The sequence below is a fragment of the Vigna umbellata genome, chromosome 4 (assembly GCF_029865625.1).
Source record: "Vigna umbellata cultivar VRB3 chromosome 4, Vumbellata_1.0, whole genome shotgun sequence".
Classification (NCBI taxonomy): Eukaryota; Viridiplantae; Streptophyta; class Magnoliopsida; order Fabales; family Fabaceae; genus Vigna; species Vigna umbellata.
Window position 1 is genome coordinate 47241068 of NC_142168.1, and position 17645 is coordinate 47258712.

General features: G+C 36.4%; 1 protein-coding gene, 1 long non-coding RNA gene and 2 pseudogenes across 2 annotated transcripts; 3 read left to right on the plus strand and 1 right to left on the minus strand.

Moving 5' to 3' along the window:
• The first annotated feature begins 1474 nt into the window (after positions 1-1474).
• Positions 1475-5091, plus strand: LOC148200409 (putative F-box protein At3g61730). Its single transcript, XM_088114646.1, has 7 exons — positions 1475-1753; positions 1840-1884; positions 3533-3697; positions 3818-3865; positions 4057-4227; positions 4519-4626; positions 4800-5091. Exons 1-7 carry the CDS (start codon positions 1612-1614, stop codon positions 4880-4882), a joined length of 762 nt encoding a protein of 253 aa, XP_087970772.1. The 5' UTR covers positions 1475-1611; the 3' UTR covers positions 4883-5091.
• A 250-nt stretch (positions 5092-5341) lies between these two features.
• LOC148200410 (putative RING-H2 finger protein ATL21A) lies at positions 5342-9046 on the plus strand (annotated as a pseudogene).
• A 98-nt stretch (positions 9047-9144) lies between these two features.
• LOC148200411 (GDP-Man:Man(3)GlcNAc(2)-PP-Dol alpha-1,2-mannosyltransferase-like) lies at positions 9145-12367 on the minus strand (annotated as a pseudogene).
• A 1382-nt stretch (positions 12368-13749) lies between these two features.
• On the plus strand, positions 13750-15967 carry LOC148200412 (uncharacterized). Its single transcript, XR_015786318.1, has 3 exons — positions 13750-14617; positions 14741-14799; positions 15457-15967. It is a non-coding gene; the product is annotated as an uncharacterized LOC148200412 (long non-coding RNA).
• The last annotated feature ends 1678 nt before the right edge of the window (positions 15968-17645 follow it).

A 17645-nucleotide genomic window follows, 5' to 3' on the forward strand; every position in this document is an offset into this window, starting at 1 on the left:
CATATGTAAATCTCTTGAAAAATAATTCTAAGTGTTCTTGACCCTCCTTTGTACATTAAATCTGGTTCAAGTTTCTATCATGATTATTTTCTAAGTACCAGTACACTTCAAGTCGAGTCAGTTCATTTAACAGAATCCACAGAAATTACGTTCGTTCTAAGTATTTTTCCTGAGTATCCAGTGAAGTTATTTGGACGTTCGTCCTGAGTGTTCAGTGGACTGTACGTTCGTTCTGTTATTCTCTTACAGTTAAAGATGAAATTGATGTTACATCATATTGAATTACAGTGTGAACACTATATGGATTGAATCTATGATTATGGATATTGGATGAGCGTTCCAGGGAGGAACGTCTCTTATATGATTGAATATTGAATTGGTAAAGTATGACTGTGGTTAGTTAATGCTGGCTTGGTCCATCCTGATATTCCGTGATGCTCATCTTCACGTAGAAGGGGGTAGTCATGTGTGGGAATGGCAGGAGGTCTTTCGTATCCCTCACTTAGCAGGGGCGAAGGATTAACCTCAAGTGGAAGCTGATTAGGTATATCCCGGCTACTACACCACTTGGGTGCAAGGACGCCTATAACTACATGGTTCATACAGTCCGGACGGTCTGTCTTATATACGTATTTCTGTGAACTTTATTGGATAAGTTACATGTTGTATGTGTGAATTAAAATGTAAATGTATGTGTTGATTGTATAAATTAAATATTATAAGCTTACCCTTGCGTTTTCCATTGTGTTGTCTATGGTCCATGTACTTTCGTCTTGTCAAAATGCAATGATCATCCGTTGTGGATGTGAGCAGATGGTGGTGCATCCCTTGAGCAAATGCTGGAAGAAGAAAATTTGGATGAAGCTAATCTGGTGGAAGTTGAAGTAAAGACAGAGCCTTAGAGTGCTCGTTAGATCAGGACTGTAAATGTTAGTGTAGTTTGACGTTCGGCCAAGTATTTTGTTAGGCCGTTCGTCTTAATCTTATATTCCTCTATTTTGACGTACGTTGTTTTATATATCAAAGAGCGTTCGTTCCAGGTTTTCCCTTGTATGCGTTATGCGCGTTCTTTTGTACTGATGCCTTTTGGCTTTTAATCCTGATTAATGCAAAGACTGTTTATGTTACTGTTAATTGTAATTAATTCTCAATTATGGTAATTACTGTATTTTGGGATGTTACATTCATTTTTTATTTAAAAATTTTAAACAGCTTAGTCTCTCTTCGGACTGTTTTACCTTCTGAAGTGTATTTGGTTTCTATGAACTTCTTAAATAGAAAAGGTTAAAACTATTAACAATATGAGATCCTTGTTTTCTATGGCTCTAACTAATACAGATTAATGGATGCCTCTCTGTTTTTTCCTTCCAATTTCTAATTTGAAAATGCTGAAAATTTGAAAAACGTAGTTAACTGTAGATTCTATATGCATGTAGGAAAGCTTAATTCTTAAGGGAAATTTAGAATCTATGTTTTCATTTCTAGTGCTTTGGTTAGTTAAGGTTTTTATTCTTGTCTGAACACCTTATAATTTGTGAACTTTGGACGAGAAGGTTCGAAGAGGACATTTGGACAGAGATTGCTAAATTTCTGGATGGAAAATCTCTGGTGATGCTGGCAGCAACAAGCCGATGGTTCCAGCGTGTTATTATGGAGGACGGTATATGGAGGTTCGTGTGCCTGCGTGATCTTCAGGTTCCACCCCCGGAACGCGTGACATTCAGGTGGTGCAAGCTGTACACGTCAGCATTTGGTAAGATTTCTCCATTCTTCTTCAATGTTCAATCAATCCAGTGGTAGCATAGTTAGACTAAATTCGATTTTAAAATAAAATTTCAGATGGAAGCCACTCCTACATGTTCCGTCAACAAGAGAAACACATAGGTGAGTTGGTTCTTTGGTAGCCACACTTGGCAGCCCTAATTTTCTGTTTTACATCCTTTAAACAATGAAATTAGAGGCTTGAATTTTCTTAACTGGATGGTAAATTCTCCTTCATAAAAGTAAAACCAAAAGACACATAATGGGTTTGGCTAGTATTTAGTCTTTTCTTTGAAAAGTAATTGTTATAATACAGCAATGATTTAATAAAGATAAGAGGTATAATAAAAATATATAATACAGTAATTTTTATAAAATTTAAAATATTAATTACTTTTCTTAATTTATTTAAAAAAACCACAGGCGTTAATTGAAATTTAAAAAGTTATTGTTTAAGTGAAGTAAGTCATGTTTCTCTAATTATATACAGTTTTTTAAACTTTCCAGTGTTTTAAATATAAAAAATTAACAAACATGTTAATTAAATTTTGGTATTTTCTATTTTTAAATTAACGTATTGACACTGTACAGTGAGACTTTATTTTAGTTATATTAGCACGTGAAACTATGGAAAAACTAGCACTGTTAATTCAATAAAAATGAATTTACTCTAAAGATCATTTATTCATATTAGATGTAAAAAACACCAATTATTTTTATATTAATTTCAATTTTGACAAAAGTCTAATTAATCCTTAAATATAATTGAGTTTATGGAATTTATACTAACTTTTAGTATCAACATAAATATTAACCTCATTCTATTCTTAATAAATGTTAGAGTAATTTATTTTTACAATAATTTCCAACACAAGATAGATCAGGAAGTATGGAAAAAGTATAAAGTAAGAATAAAAATAATATTATTTAAATTTTAATAGATTCTATGTAATTATAATTATTGTCAAAAGTTGTAAAATTGTGAACGGCTGACCTCATCAAAACCTGTGGGTAAATAAGGCAAAGTTGATATTCCACTTGGAAGCATATCTAAACCAATCCAAATTATCTATTCTAATTTCTATCTATCTCTATCCTTATATATTTAATTTATTTACAAAATTATATTATTTAAATTTTTTATGAATTTGTATTGTTATTAAGCATTTATATCACTTATTTTATTTATAATAATACTTTTGAAATTTTAATTGTAAAATTTCATTAACTGTTATTTTATATATTCGTATGTGTTAGTAGTAATAATTTGAAATTTATGATTAATCTGTAAAATTATATTATATATATACTATTTTTATTATAATAGATAGAGTCAATGACCAACCATTTGATTATTCGCCGTTTTTCACAAGACTAAGTTGACCATTGGTTTCTCTATCTCATGATATTCTATTTCTTTTAAACGGTTCTTGAATTTCTTTTAGTGAATCAATTAATATCAACAAAGCAGATAAATCTGTGAATGCAGTTTCTTGAACTGACCCGAGACCATTAACGACTTCTGGCACACACTCTTCGTCCTCCGTGTTTCTGATTGTTATGCTATAATGCCATTTCTTAGTGCATTGTATACCTTTCTAGAATTTACCCAATCCCTGACTGAGTCTTTCTTAGAGTACACATGTTTTAGGACTAAAGCGTAGTCCAGTTAACAGAAGATGTGTTACAGGCGCAATATGTGCAGCATTGTCTTAGATTTAGAAAATTATCAATGTTGTAACTTATTATTCATATCATCATGTACCATCAGATTGGATGCGTATCGGTGCCTTTTCTTTTGATTCTTCTGTAGCCGTCCTGGCAGAGAGACTGAGTCTTCCGGGAAAGATACGGAAAGGAGAAAGCATTGAAAAGTTGTTGCGGTCTCAAGGTTGTTGCGTGCTAGACAATGTTAAATCAGGAGTCTGGATAGCTGGTAACTTCCAAGTTAACTTTTACACTTGGATTGTGAGATTATACTTGAAATGAATATGTCAACATATTATCTCAGTTGTATTTAATTAATTTCATTTGTTTATTGTGGTTAAATTTTCAGACCTACAGCCAGTAAGATGCCCGGTTTGTGACCTCAATACGTGCGACGGTAATTTGAATACAATCCGAAGAGCCCTGAATATCCCTAATCCCTTTGTACTGCCATTGCCTTCTAATTTGGACAAGACAAATAATGCTCTCGTGAATTTACATCACTGATCACTGTGTTGTACAGCAAGGATTTGCCATTAAGAGAAGCTAGATTAAACTTAAATTGATAACTTTCTCCCACTTATATAGGAACAATGCAGACGCTAGATGCAAGGCACATAGAACTATTCCTCTGTGAAGGCTACCGAAGTGGGAGCTGGGATTACCAGCTTGTAGGATCTCATGATATAAAAAAACGAGCAGATGGGGCTGCTGGCTCCATTTTTGACATCAAACACCTGGGGGATTCATCAACGTCGGGTAAATCTTGATACTTCGGTCGGCTTACTCAGTAACCCTGTCAATTTTCTTGACAATAAACCTTGGTCTATTGTCAGTGTAAAAAGAGATCACCTTCTGTTTGTCACAATAGATCCAGAAACATTTAAAATTTTGTTGAGTAGTTTTAGTTACAGATAATCCACAAACGAACTTCAATAATAATATCATCATGCCTCAGAATGATTCGGGGTTTAGGTTATGAGCGTTTCTGTAAATTATGTCACACTAACACATTAAACAATCTGTTTTTATTTCCTCATTAAATGGCAGCGGTGTTTGATTACAAGTCTTGGATTGGAAGAGCAAATGACTGGCAACCCAAGGCCATGATCGCTTTTCATGCCGTAGCTGTGAATACTAATTTACAAGAAAATGAAGGTAAAAAAGCTTTTTCTTGACAGCTTTGTGCATCAATTACCTGAAAAATATGGGCAAAATTAAATCCCATATTTCCTTTCAAGAATTTCCTTGCTAATTTCACCGGTCTAGTAACTCATTTTCACGTCTTTGCTTTGCTTACAGTCTTCTCTTGTTTTTTTCGATACACGCAGGTCTTCATGTGAAATACCATGCTATGAGGGAAGGGACGGACGGAGAAGTTGTTTCTATTAGAATCTCTCAACAGCTCCTGTGATTCATCTCCAACCTGTCTTTGAGAGGGGCAGGGATTGGGTAGTTATTTTCTAGCTTTTAAAATGTCTTCTAGGCATTATTATACAAGTCTACACTCAAGGACCCGAAAACAATTATTCTATAATCCATTAATTTTCCACATGTAGCTCTGGTTTAAGCATTGAAAGATAATGACAAATAATATTTCCGAATGGAAAGTTGCAAATTAGTGATGACCAAACATTATTTTGTATGGAAGTATAGAAAGTATTCTCTAGATCTTCATCCATCTGCTTCCATGAAATAGAATGATTTGTGCAGTGTACACTGGAAACAAACTAACGAAATTCGAATAACTTAATGATCATTGGTGAGGAACTGAGGATTTTAAATATCCTCCCCCACAATGGCTAATGTGACAAGTACAGGAATTATATTATAATGTTCTCGAGTCATACCTTCTTTATATCTGTTAATTTATTACACTATATCAATATATAATGTAAAATGATTTTCAAATGTTGCTTTTAAATTTGTATAGACTATTAAAATACGGTTTCTTCTTCTTATAACCTGGTCCGTTCCCTTCCTACCGCAGACTTTTACATCTGAAAAATAATGGGCATCTTGGAAGTCCTTTTTCTTTTTGTGGTTTCCTTCATCTTTTCTGTCATATATGCCTCAAGTGATTGCCAATTTTCTTTTTGTGGCAGCAATAACATCATTATTCGTTTCCCCTTTCAACGAGAAGATGAGCAAAATCCTTATTGTGGGTATCCTGGTTTCAATTTAATTTGCACGAATAATAGCAAAGCACTGCTAAAACTTCCTCACTCTGGAGTGTTCTACGTGCGCAACATTAACTACCTCGCACAAAAGATACAAGTCTACGACCCTGATGATTGCCTCCCCAAACGTCTTCTGAGCCTCAATGTCTCAGGCCTCTCCTTTTATTCACACTTTTACTCGTAACTACACCTTCTTAAGCTGCACATTTCAGAACGAAGGATCACAGTTCATTCCCATTGACTGCCTCAGTAATTCCACACATTTTGTATCAGCTGTCCCTTCACTGAATTTGCCCAATCCATTACCTGCATCTTGCTACGTTATTAGCAGTCTTTTTGTCCCAGTTGCAGGGCAAGAGCAGCAGTATGATAGTAATTTCAAGGCTTAATTACCTACTTAGTCCCCATGTTCGGAGGTAATTTGCTGTTTAGTACCCGGTTTTAAAAATGTAGGCATTTGGTACCTATGTTTTGAAATTTGTATCAATTGAATCCTACCCACTTAACGCCGTTATAAATCTAACGTTTTTTCTGACTGTGTATGTGATTTGTGGACGAGCGGTTATGGACGAGCGTTCGCTTCGTTGGACGAGCGTCCTCTTCTGCCTGGGCGTTCGCTTCGCTGGACGAGCGTCCTCTTCTGCCTGACTGGGCGTTCGCTTCGCTGGACGAGCGTCCTCTTCTGCCTCGCTGGACGCTCGTCCAGCGAAGAGGACGCTCGTCCAGCGATGAGGACGCTCGTCCAGCGAGGCAGAAGAGGACGCTCGTCCAGCGAAGCGAACGCCCAGTCAGGCAGAAGAGGACGCTCGTCCAACGAAGCGAACGCTCGTCCATAACCGCTCGTCCACAAATCACATACACAGTCAGAAAAACGTTAGATTTATAACGGCGTTAAGTGGGTAGGATTCAATTGATACAAATTTCAAAACATAGGTACCAAATGCCTACATTTTTAAAACCGGGTACTAAACAGCAAATTACCTCGGAACATGGGGACTAAGTAGGTAATTAAGCCTAATTTCAAAGGTGAGTTTAGTCAAGATCTTGTATTGACATGGGATACACCTGACTGCAGATATTGTGAATCACAACAACAATTGTGTGGGTTTGATCGAAACAACAACAATCAACTCTTCTGTTTCTCTTACCAAACAGGTAAATATCTTCTATATGGATTTATATCTAAATGACCTAATATTACAAAGAACGAAGAGAAATAACTTGAGTGGTATCATCACCGGAGCTCTATCTATCGCAGTTGGTCACATGATGTGAAGTTACTGGGAAAAAAAATATTGGTCAATGGTTTTACGTGGTATTCACGATATGTGCGTAATTTTGTTTTGTTTACCTTTTATGGAGTTGACTTCATTATTTGATCTGCATGCTGGCATTAAATTAAAACCAATACAAATAATGTTTTTTTTTAGAGAAATGCAAGGCAAGTGTAATGCGTAATCTTTTTTTTTTTCAATTATCACTGGGTACTCATTAGATTTCAGAGTAAAATAAAAACAACCTCCATTTTAATTGTTTCACGACACTTCTTGAGTTAGATTTGTTCACGATATATATATATATATATATATATATATATATATATATATATATATATATATATATATATATATAATACACACATATACACGTACATTTTTACTTGAACTTCAACCATACACCAAATAACTGAAACATTAGTTTTGGTGACTAAAAATGTATTTCACATTAATCCGTGAATTCTTAAAACCCAATTCAACGTTAATACAGTAAGTTCGCTTAAAATTTAGTTTACCTTTGATTACTAGCTTAACAAATGTTTCCTATTTGTGTTTGAACACATTATTCAAAAATTTATATAATCTGGGAAATATTTTATTTCTTATTTTAGTAACTATAATGATGTTGCCCATTTTCTTTGTTGTTTTTAATTTTGAAAAAAATGTATTAATCGTTTTTTACATATATCTAAATTAATAAATCAAGTCAAATAGAATAATATTTCAATTCTTTTAGAAATATAAATAAAATATTTCCTTGACTGGAGCTTTGAAATTAATTTACATTTGACATATATACATGCTAGATTGGTGGTGGCTATTCTAAGAATTTGCTTTCCTTGTTCTTCAACTGAACGTGAACTTATTTATATAAAAACACCATAACCTTGGTCAGTAGAAGTCGTAAATATACATACATACATATATTCTATGCTAATTGACTATATAAAGTGCTATAGTGATACGTCAATCCATCAACCAAATACACCCTCTGACTTAGAGATAACTTGACTGAATCAGAAACAATACATGTAAATTTCTAGGATCTGGTACTGAGTTTTAACAGTCTAAAGAATAATGTCAATTTAGTTACCTAAATCTGTAGGGTTCAAATTGAATAGTGTTTTGTTCTAGGTTATAATATCAAGGCTATTGCTTCCTGCATCCTATCACATTTCTACCAGCACCCTATCACTTATGGAATCTATTTTTCTGAACACAAACAATTCTGGAATTTATTTATTTTTTGTGAAAGCAATCACCCCTTTCTATTATGAAAAGGATTTTCCGGAAGTTTTTTGATGGGGTGGAGAGTAAGAAGTTTGATTGGGTGTAAGAAGCAACAGCCTAATATCTAAAGCCAGATTAAAGTCAGCCCAACTCTTAGAACAAAGATGTCTCTATTAATCGATTTGCTGTTACTGATGACATTTCCTAATAAACAAGGTTCCTCTGCAGTCCCATTTCAGATACCATTCTAAAAAAGACAACCTTATATATAGTGTTTTCTTTCTGGCTCAATGTTCAGGTCCATCACAACAAGGAATCCAAATTTTCAGAATCATCACATTGTGCATTGCTGGACCAGCAGTAATCTTTGCAATTGTGATGGCATGTTGCGTGTGCTACAAGGACAGACTAGCCAACATTAGTAATATTGCTATTGCAAGGTCTGCACCAGCCACAGTATTACCAGCACCACAGATTGTTACAACGGGTTTGGATGAGTCCACCATTGAGTCCTATGAGAAGGTAGTGCTTGGAGAGAGTAGAAGAGTCCCTGGACCCAACGGTGGTTGCTGTTGGATATGCTTATCAGAGTACAACAGCAAAGAGACAATACGATGCATTCCTGAATGCGAACACTGCTTCCATGCAGATTGCATAGACGAGTGGCTTCGCATCAATAACACATGCCCAGTTTGTCGTAACACTCCCTCTCCTTCTCCTCTTCATGTTACCTCCATTAACCCCTAAATCATCATCAAGGATTTTCTTTCGCAGATTAATCACATTCTTGGCCACACCAATGTTATAGCAACACTATCATATATGTATACACTGGTAATTTGTGAGAATTTAAAATACAGTAATAATTTTTTTGAAAAGCATAACTCACCAGGGAAATTGCCTCATCATCGCAAACTACGTAGTAGACTTGGTTAGGGGCAGGTTGGAATGTAGGAGCTTGGTTTACAATTATATATATATTAAAGAAAAAAATAAAATAGTTACTTTCAAGATCTAAAACTTCAACTTTCAATGGTCTTCTGTACAAGTGAGTAATCTACTATTTGGTACAAAGAGCAAGAGATACCATCTAGTAAGAAAGAACAATGTAACAAAAGTTTAACTTTTTCGTAACAAAATTCTTGGTGTATATTCTCATGTTACAATCATGTTAATTTGATGCTAGAACATCACCTAGAAATGACACAGGATAGGACGCACTGCAGCTTTGAAGTCATCATAAAACCTCTGCTCAGAAAATCTCCTTGCCCTTCTCCTTGCAGCTGCAGCCACCTTAAGTCTCTCTGTCTCCGACATTGTTACTGTCCTCACAATGGCGTCTGCATATTCTTCAACAGTGCAGGCAAGAAATCCTGTTTGCTGTCCATCTTCATCTAGCACAATGTCCCTTTTTGGGCCAGCAGAATTATGAGCTGACAAGCAAATATTGCAAGAATAATTAATGCATGCAAGAGTTGCTAATATAGACAAAAAAATATACGCATTTACAAAAATGTGCAATTGCACATAAGCCTACCAATTGGGATAGCACCGGCAGCCATGTATTCTACAACACTAATGCCAAAATGCTCATCTGTCATCGAATGAATCCCAGCAAGCACCCCCTAAAAGTCCAACCAAATCTCTGTAGGTTGAGGCAAGCATCATATGTATTAGTAGGAGTTACAGCATTTACAGTTTAGGTTCTGAAATTACAAATATAATCTAAACAATTGATAGACAACTAAGAAAATGAATTCATGTGATAAAAATGATAAACTCATTTCAGTGAAAGAATTGTTAGTCATTAATCCAGAGTTCTTGGCTAATTCACAAGCCAATTACCGATCCATGCAACCGACCTCTAAAGGTTGTTTCCAAGCAACATAATGCATCTCAACCCAGTTCAAAGGCTCACTAACACCGATGCACAAAGGATTATTTTCCAAACTGCTTACAAGGAAAGTATTTGCAGCCCTATCAACGCCATTATGTTTACAAGCAACATAACATGCATCTCAACCCAGTACAAAAACAACTGAAATCTCTTACAAGGAAAGTATTTGCAGCCCTATCAACGCCATTCACCGATAAAAAAAACATAAAAAAGAAAAAAATCAACCTGGCCATTGATCTTGATGATTGAAAGAATGCACTTTAAAGGAGCCACATCTAATCATCAGAAGTTCAAGAGAAGTACCAAAATTATGAATGCTTTAGTTAATAAAAAAGAATATATGCTGCGTTTGACTTTGACACAACACATCGGATTGATTGATAAAGTTAATTCCAAGTTTCAAATCTTCTACAATATGAAGCATGATGTCAATGTTAAAACATAAAGTTTTGCACTTTGCAAGAAAAGGGTAAAGGCTTACCAAGTGTAACATCATGGTAGTTAAAAAACAAAAAATAAATTACACTAACCATCCATGAGGGTTTGTAAAACTCAAAAAAACTTGACAAGTATATCTCGTAAGAATAATCTAATCTAAGAGACAGAGTTAATCCACTAAAATTGTGCAATACCCTACCAAAATGTTCTATACAAGACTTATCCATCCTAGTTCAAAAATTTAGATTAAGGATTCTAACTTGATTTTAGAATTAAAATATTGATCACATCCCAACTCCTCTCCAAAATAACTGACAAAACAATAGCCATGATAAACAATCATATGCATAAAGTTTCCAGTAATGATGCATAAGTAAGGCTGGTTTTTATATCGCTAAAATGTAGATGAACAAATATGGCAGATAACATGGTTAAAGACAATATTATTTCTAAGAACGTTGACAAAATATGCTAAACCACCCTTAGACCAAACTTTCTGTTTTTCAAGTAATTGATCTTCTATTTCCTTGGCTTGAATGCAATATCTCTACTTCCTCAGCATTCACCCCAACTTATTGGATTTTTCTCCAGACAAAGCTCTATAAAAAAGTTAATTTTATAGAGCTTTTGTAGCAGCTAATTAGAGAAACTTTTACTTTCAAGGAGAAAAGACGGTTCAAAAAGCTGTGACCATTCATGGATTGCTGTAATGTTCAAGAAGGAATTGGGAAACTGTGACATGTCCTTACTCTTTATTATAAATACCACAGCCTTGTAAATTCAAGAAATAGGGGTAGCTAGTGCTGTGGTTTAGGAGTTTTCATTATGGATTTAAAATACGTGTTTGGTTAATCAAAGTGGTTAAGGAACCTGAGCATTGGCTACTAATTAAGTTTTGAAACTTTAAATATCAGCCTGAATTGGGATTTAGGAAAAGAAAAACCAAGGCAATCAAGACCTCCAGTCTCCCAATGTCAGAATTTGCACTGAACGCTAGCTTGACTGATAACTACCATATACCATCAACTAAAGAATAAAAGGTATGCATTGTACAAAATATAACTTTTTTAAATAGTTTATACTGCTGAGAAAATGTTTCTTATGATCATCAGAAGGAGGGAGGAAAGACTGAAAATCCACTGGGACTAACCTGTATGTCACATTCTTGTGAAATTCCACTTGTTCACTAATATTCAGCTCAATTGCTTTCTTTTTTAACATTTGAAGTCTGTCATCATCTGACTTATTTCTACAGCTACCTACAATTTGGAACTTAGGTTTTGGTAAGGTAGGATCTAATCTCTTAATGGCAGCTGAAAAAGCCTCAAGTTGGAGAGTGTGTGCCTACATATTAATGAAAAAAATGTCAAATTGGTTTAACCAACAAAGGCTCAAACGAGCCACATAAAAGGTTGTACCTTTTGTTCACAAGATTGATAGGAATGTGCCCACCTTCTCCCGGTCGAAATTGTGCAACAGATATTATTACTGGAATTTTTGTTGATCGTTCCAAGGGAAGTACCTGTTTATATTGGTTACCGGTTAGAATTCACTGGTCATAACCAAACTATGTAAACAAAAAAAAAAAACAAACAAACAAACACACATAGAATTATCATATTGAGACTTCACTTCTCAAGTTTTAAACATTTGGTAAACATACTACACCGGGAGGAAACATGAAGAAACAGACCGTAAGAAACTTCAATGCCACAAAGTAACAAGCAATAGGGAAAGCTATCCACCCAACCGAAAGAAAAATGCAAAACATTAACCATACAATATAATAACGTTTCTAGGACTATAAATAACAAATTGCAAACCTGGAGTCCTGAAGTATCACAAGGAGGATATACTCTCTTAATACGATCTGGAACTTCCAAAGACTTTCAATATGGGATTTGGTCCAAGATGAATTGACCATAGCCAGGTGTGCACATGATCCTACAATCCCGTACAAGCAGCTGAAGAATGTATAATAGACTATTTTGCATCTTGAAAGCCAAACACTGCAACAAAAAGAAAATAACTGTTAAATTCCTTAAAGCATGGAAGAGACAAAATAGTGTTAATTTAGTGCAAATTACCGCATGGAAGTGTGTATGCACTGAAGGGTAAGGAGACACATGCAAAAGGTGAACATTCACATGAAAAACTTCAACTTTTCCAATTTCTACAACAAAATACTTTTAAAAAGATTGATTATCTTCTACTCTTACGCTCAAAACAATTGAATAGGGTATAATATTCAAATCTAAGTAATATTGAAACTATAGAATTGATACCATTTAACAAGTGAGGAAAATTTCCGAAACATGATAGTCTATAAGAGGCAACAATAAGTACAAATCCCATAGTTAGAAGAAATCAAACCTTTTGGTAATTAAGGCATCATTATTATACATCAGGCTGCGATCACGAACACGAGATAGCATGTCTGAACTGATAGTGGGATAATGTGTATAGCAATAACTTTACATCCAAACAACCGGGCAAGTGGATATGTAAAAGCATATCCACTTGTGTCAAAGTAATATAAAGGAGTAAACTTGCACAAAGCCTCCAAGCAAGATACATAGAACCCAGACTTTGACCAATCATTGTAAAATGCGGATAAGTGGTTTCTTCGATCCACTTTCTCTTGTACAAATGAACCACCTGAAAATCAGGACAACAAGACAGATAGGTTTAAGCCTTTAAACAAATCAAGTATATTCTTGGACAATTGGTGCCAAAATAAATGCTTCTTATTAAAACAATATTTTCTTACTTTATATAATCAGCACACTATCTTATTCCATGGCTAAATCATCCCTCATCCCCTCCTTCCTATTGTCAACTCAACCTGCTAAGCAAGCAATACCATGTTTTACTGCCTTTCTCTGGCTCACTTCCACCTAAAAATTAGATCCATTGATCCTAATCTACTCATTCTTTAGCAGAAAACAAAATAAATTTAATTCATGAGTTATGAGAGCACTAATAACCGAACCCATAATAGGAGTAATTAACAGATAAACAACATCCACGAGTTGACTAATATTCTAGCATACACTAAAAACACTTATGAACCCAGAAAAGCATTCTATGATATTCTATTCTCTCATCATTACTGCAATTGAAAAACCTACTTCAAATAATACAAAGCCACGATGAAAGCGAAAGATTAAAAGAAAAAAACCCCACATCCAAAAACAGAAAAGAAGAAGAACCAGATAGAGAATAAGAAAAGAATGTACCTTTGGAGGAGAGAAGCGTGACCCCAAAGCGATCTAGGGCTCGAGCCATCAGCGACTGCGGGGTGGCATCATGATCTCCGGTGTAGATACAGCAGTCAAGGTCAGGGATCTCCTCTTGGATGCCTCTGACGGCGCACCAGAGCACCCTCTCCCCGCCACCGCCGTCGTTAGTGTACGGATGGAAGAATCCGACGGCTCTGTTCCTCCGCCGCCTGCCGTTGACTGGAGCAATGCAGAATCCAAAAAGTATGACCGTGATGAGCGCAACGATTATCATCGTCAACATCAAATCGCTGAGTTACAGTGGCAGATGTTTAAGGCTTCTTCACAATTGTTCAACAAATTGGATGAGTAATGGAAAATGATACTCGAACAACCTCTCTTGACAACATTTAGACACGGGACAGGTGTCTAAATGTGAGCGGTCCACGTGGAAAATGAAAAACGAAATGAAATCTGACGAGCGCGAACGTTGAGGGGGAGACTGTGACCTAGAGAGAGAGGCCGAGAGAGTTGGAGAAAGGGAGTTCGAGAGAGAGAGGTCCGACGGAGTGCTTGCCGGAGTGCCGCCGGACAACGTTGAAGGCCGTGTCGGAGCTATTCAACCCCTCCAGCCGGTTCCGATTCACGGCCGCCGCAGCTCCGACGTTGGCCAACAAAACGAAGGCGGCATCGTCTTCCCTCCGACCCAGCGAACTAGGGGCGCGTTCTGAGTCTCGATTCGTCCCACTTGCTTCCCTCCCTGTGCCGGACCTTTGCATTCACCGCCGGAGCATCGCCGGAGTGCCGCCGGAGTGTACGAAAAAGAGGGGTTTTCGGGGTTGTTAGTCCCACCCACACATTTTTCTTCGTGTGTGTTCCAACCGGCACACGTTGTGTTCACTCAAGGTTCGTTTTTTTTATTTGAGTGGAATGAATGTATAATATATGTATGATGTTGTTTGTGGATGATTTTGGTTATGTATGATACGTTGTTATTCTAATATTTTTGGATCTTATTTGGTAGTGTAGGTATTGTTGCAATGGAGGAAGTTGATCACGAGGATGAAGTATATTAAGACAAGAAAAAGGTATGTTGAGTTATATTATATTTTCATAAATTTAGGATTTTTATGTATTTAAATAGAAACCATATTTTTGAGCTTGATTACGGAAGAAATGGAGAATATGCATTGAGTGATGAACTTGAAAAAATGAGATTGAAAATCTCTTATAAACTTCCTTTGAGTATTAAGTTTGATCCGGATGAAATCACCAACTTAATCAATCTAAATTGTTTGGTCCTCGTGTGTATATTATTCATGCCAACCCTGATCCGAGCTTGAGAAATTTTTCTATTGCCCATAAACTTCAAATGATGTCCAAGGATTACGCGTGGCTTTTAAGTGATACCCATGATGAAAAAGGAAACATAGTCAATGTTGGTTAATTCATATATATCTATTCAATTAGTTACGATTGTTTTTGAGTTGACATACAATGTTTTTATTAAAAGGCAGCTATGCTATACGTAAAAATTCTTATGGATGAAATAATATTATGTTTTTTCTTGCTCCAAAGTTTGTAAAAATTTTTACCAGTTCTTTATTTTTCTTCCTTATAATATTTTTGGGTAGAATCACTGTGAGAAAAGAAGAGAACAAAAATTGAAAAATTTGTAATCAGCATTTGTTTCTATTCAGTGTTGTCTTAATTTTGATAACATGTAATCCTTGAAAATTGTTTAGGTATATGATGTTGTTGTTGGAGACATTGCAATTGTAACTAACCGTACAAGGATTGTGGATTTTTGTCAGCCTTTTGCATCATCTAGCCTTGTCATAGTGGCTCCTATCAACAAATCAGGATCAAGTGCTTGGGTGTTCCTCAAACCATTTACAGCAGATATGTTGTAACATCCCAAAATATAGTAATACCATAATTCAGAATTAATTACAATTAACAGTGAACAGTAAACAGTCTTAATATTAACAGGAAACCAAGGTTCAAAGCCTAACGGCTGGTGTACAATTAACGAGCGTATTCAAGTCCAGAGAAAATAAAACAGAACACTTAAGGTTTCAGAGTTACAAATTTCAGCTCAAAAATAACGAGCACTAATAACGAACGGTTTTACAAAAATGATAACCGAACGTTCCAAAATGAACTAATATACATATACAGTACTAAACTAACGAGCGCTCTAAGGCTCAGCTTTAACTTCAACTTCCACCAGATTTGCATCCTCCAAGTTTTCTTCTTCCAGCATGACTTCAAGGGATGCATCACCATCTGCTCACATCCACAACGGATGATCATTGCAATTTTGACAAGACGGATATACATATACAAGACAACACAATGGAAATGCAAGGGTAAGCTTATACTGTTTAATTAATACAACACACATACAGTTCGTAATTCGATTCACACACACATCAAGTAACTTGTTCATGTAATTTAACATAGAAAGATACATAAGACAGACCGTCCGGACTGTATGAACCGTGTAGCTACAGGCGTCCTTGCACCGAGTGATGTAGTAACTGGGATACCCTCAACAGCTGCCACTCGAGGTTAATCCTTCGCCCCTGCTAAGTGAGGGATACGAAAGACCTCCTGCCATTCCCACACATGACTACTCCCTTCTACGTGAAGATGAGCATCACGGAATATCAGGATGGACCAAGCCAGCATTAGCTAACCATAGTCATACTTTACCAATTCAATCTTTCAATATATATATATATGAGACGTTCCTCCCTGGAACGCTCGTCCCAAAATCCAACATCATAAATTCAGTTCTCATAGTGTTCACACTTTAACTTATCATATTCCATCATCTTTTACATCATTAGGTTCAGGAGTCAAAAATAACGAACGCTCAATCCATTTAAAAAGTAGGACGAACGTCCAAATAAAGTTACTGGATACTCAGGGAAATATACAACAAACGTAATTTTCTATGTGGCCAGTTAGATGAACTGACTCGACTTGAAGTGTACTGGTACTTAGAAAATATTTGTGATAAAAACATGAACCAGATTTAATACAAAATGGAGGGTCAAGAATACTTAGAATCATATTTGAAAATGGTTGCATAATGAAAACTAAGGCCAGAGATTTAACGGACGTACGGAGAATGAATGTCCAATACTTTAGAACGAACGCTATTTTATCAAATGATTATTCAATTAGTACGAACGCGAGGTATGATGTGACACCCGGGCACTGATAAGAGGGCGGGGAGTGACGCCGGTGCAGGGAGCATGGTGCAGGGGGCACAGACAAGGAGCGGCTCCTGGCAAGGCTTCCGGTGGAAGGGACACATGGATGAATCGAACATACACCGGAATGAGAGGGATCTGGAGACTGTGTAGGTATGGGACTATACAATTGAAGGATAGCTTAAAAGGGATTGATTTGGCTACTCATATCACCAAAATGCATTTACTTTTCGGTAGCCTGACTCATAAGAACTCCATGGTTAAGCGTGCTTAGCCTGGAGTAATTCTGGGATGGGTGACCTTCTGGGAAGTTTTCCCAGAAAGTGTGCGAGTGAGGACAAAGCACACTGGAAAGCCTGGTGGTGGTCTGTGGGGGCAGTCAACGGTCCCTGTGAGTTGCCGGGACGTTACAGATGGTATCAGAGCCTAGCCTCTCCCAGTACGGTGTGGTTCGAGGACGAACCATTCGGAAGTTGGTGGGCATGTGACACCCGGGCACTGATAAGAGGGCGGGGAGTGACGCCGGTGCAGGGAGCATGGTGCAGGGGGCACAGACAAGGAGCGGCTCCTGGCAAGGCTTCCGGTGGAAGGGACACATGGATGAATCGAACATACACCGGAATGAGAGGGATCTGGAGACTGTGTAGGTATGGGACTATACAATTGAAGGATAGCTTAAAAGGGATTGATTTGGCTACTCATATCACCAA

Bases quoted from the DNA above. Each gene is read 5' to 3' on its own strand.
- LOC148200409 (XM_088114646.1), top strand. From the start codon at position 1,612: ATGCTGGCAGCAACAAGCCGATGGTTCCAGCGTGTTATTATGGAGGAC. The intron at 1,754-1,839 runs GTAAGATTTCTC...ATAAAATTTCAG, and splicing joins GCTGTACACGTCAGCATTTG to ATGGAAGCCACTCCTACATG. The intron at 4,228-4,518 runs GTAAATCTTGAT...ATTAAATGGCAG, and splicing joins GGGGGATTCATCAACGTCGG to CGGTGTTTGATTACAAGTCT.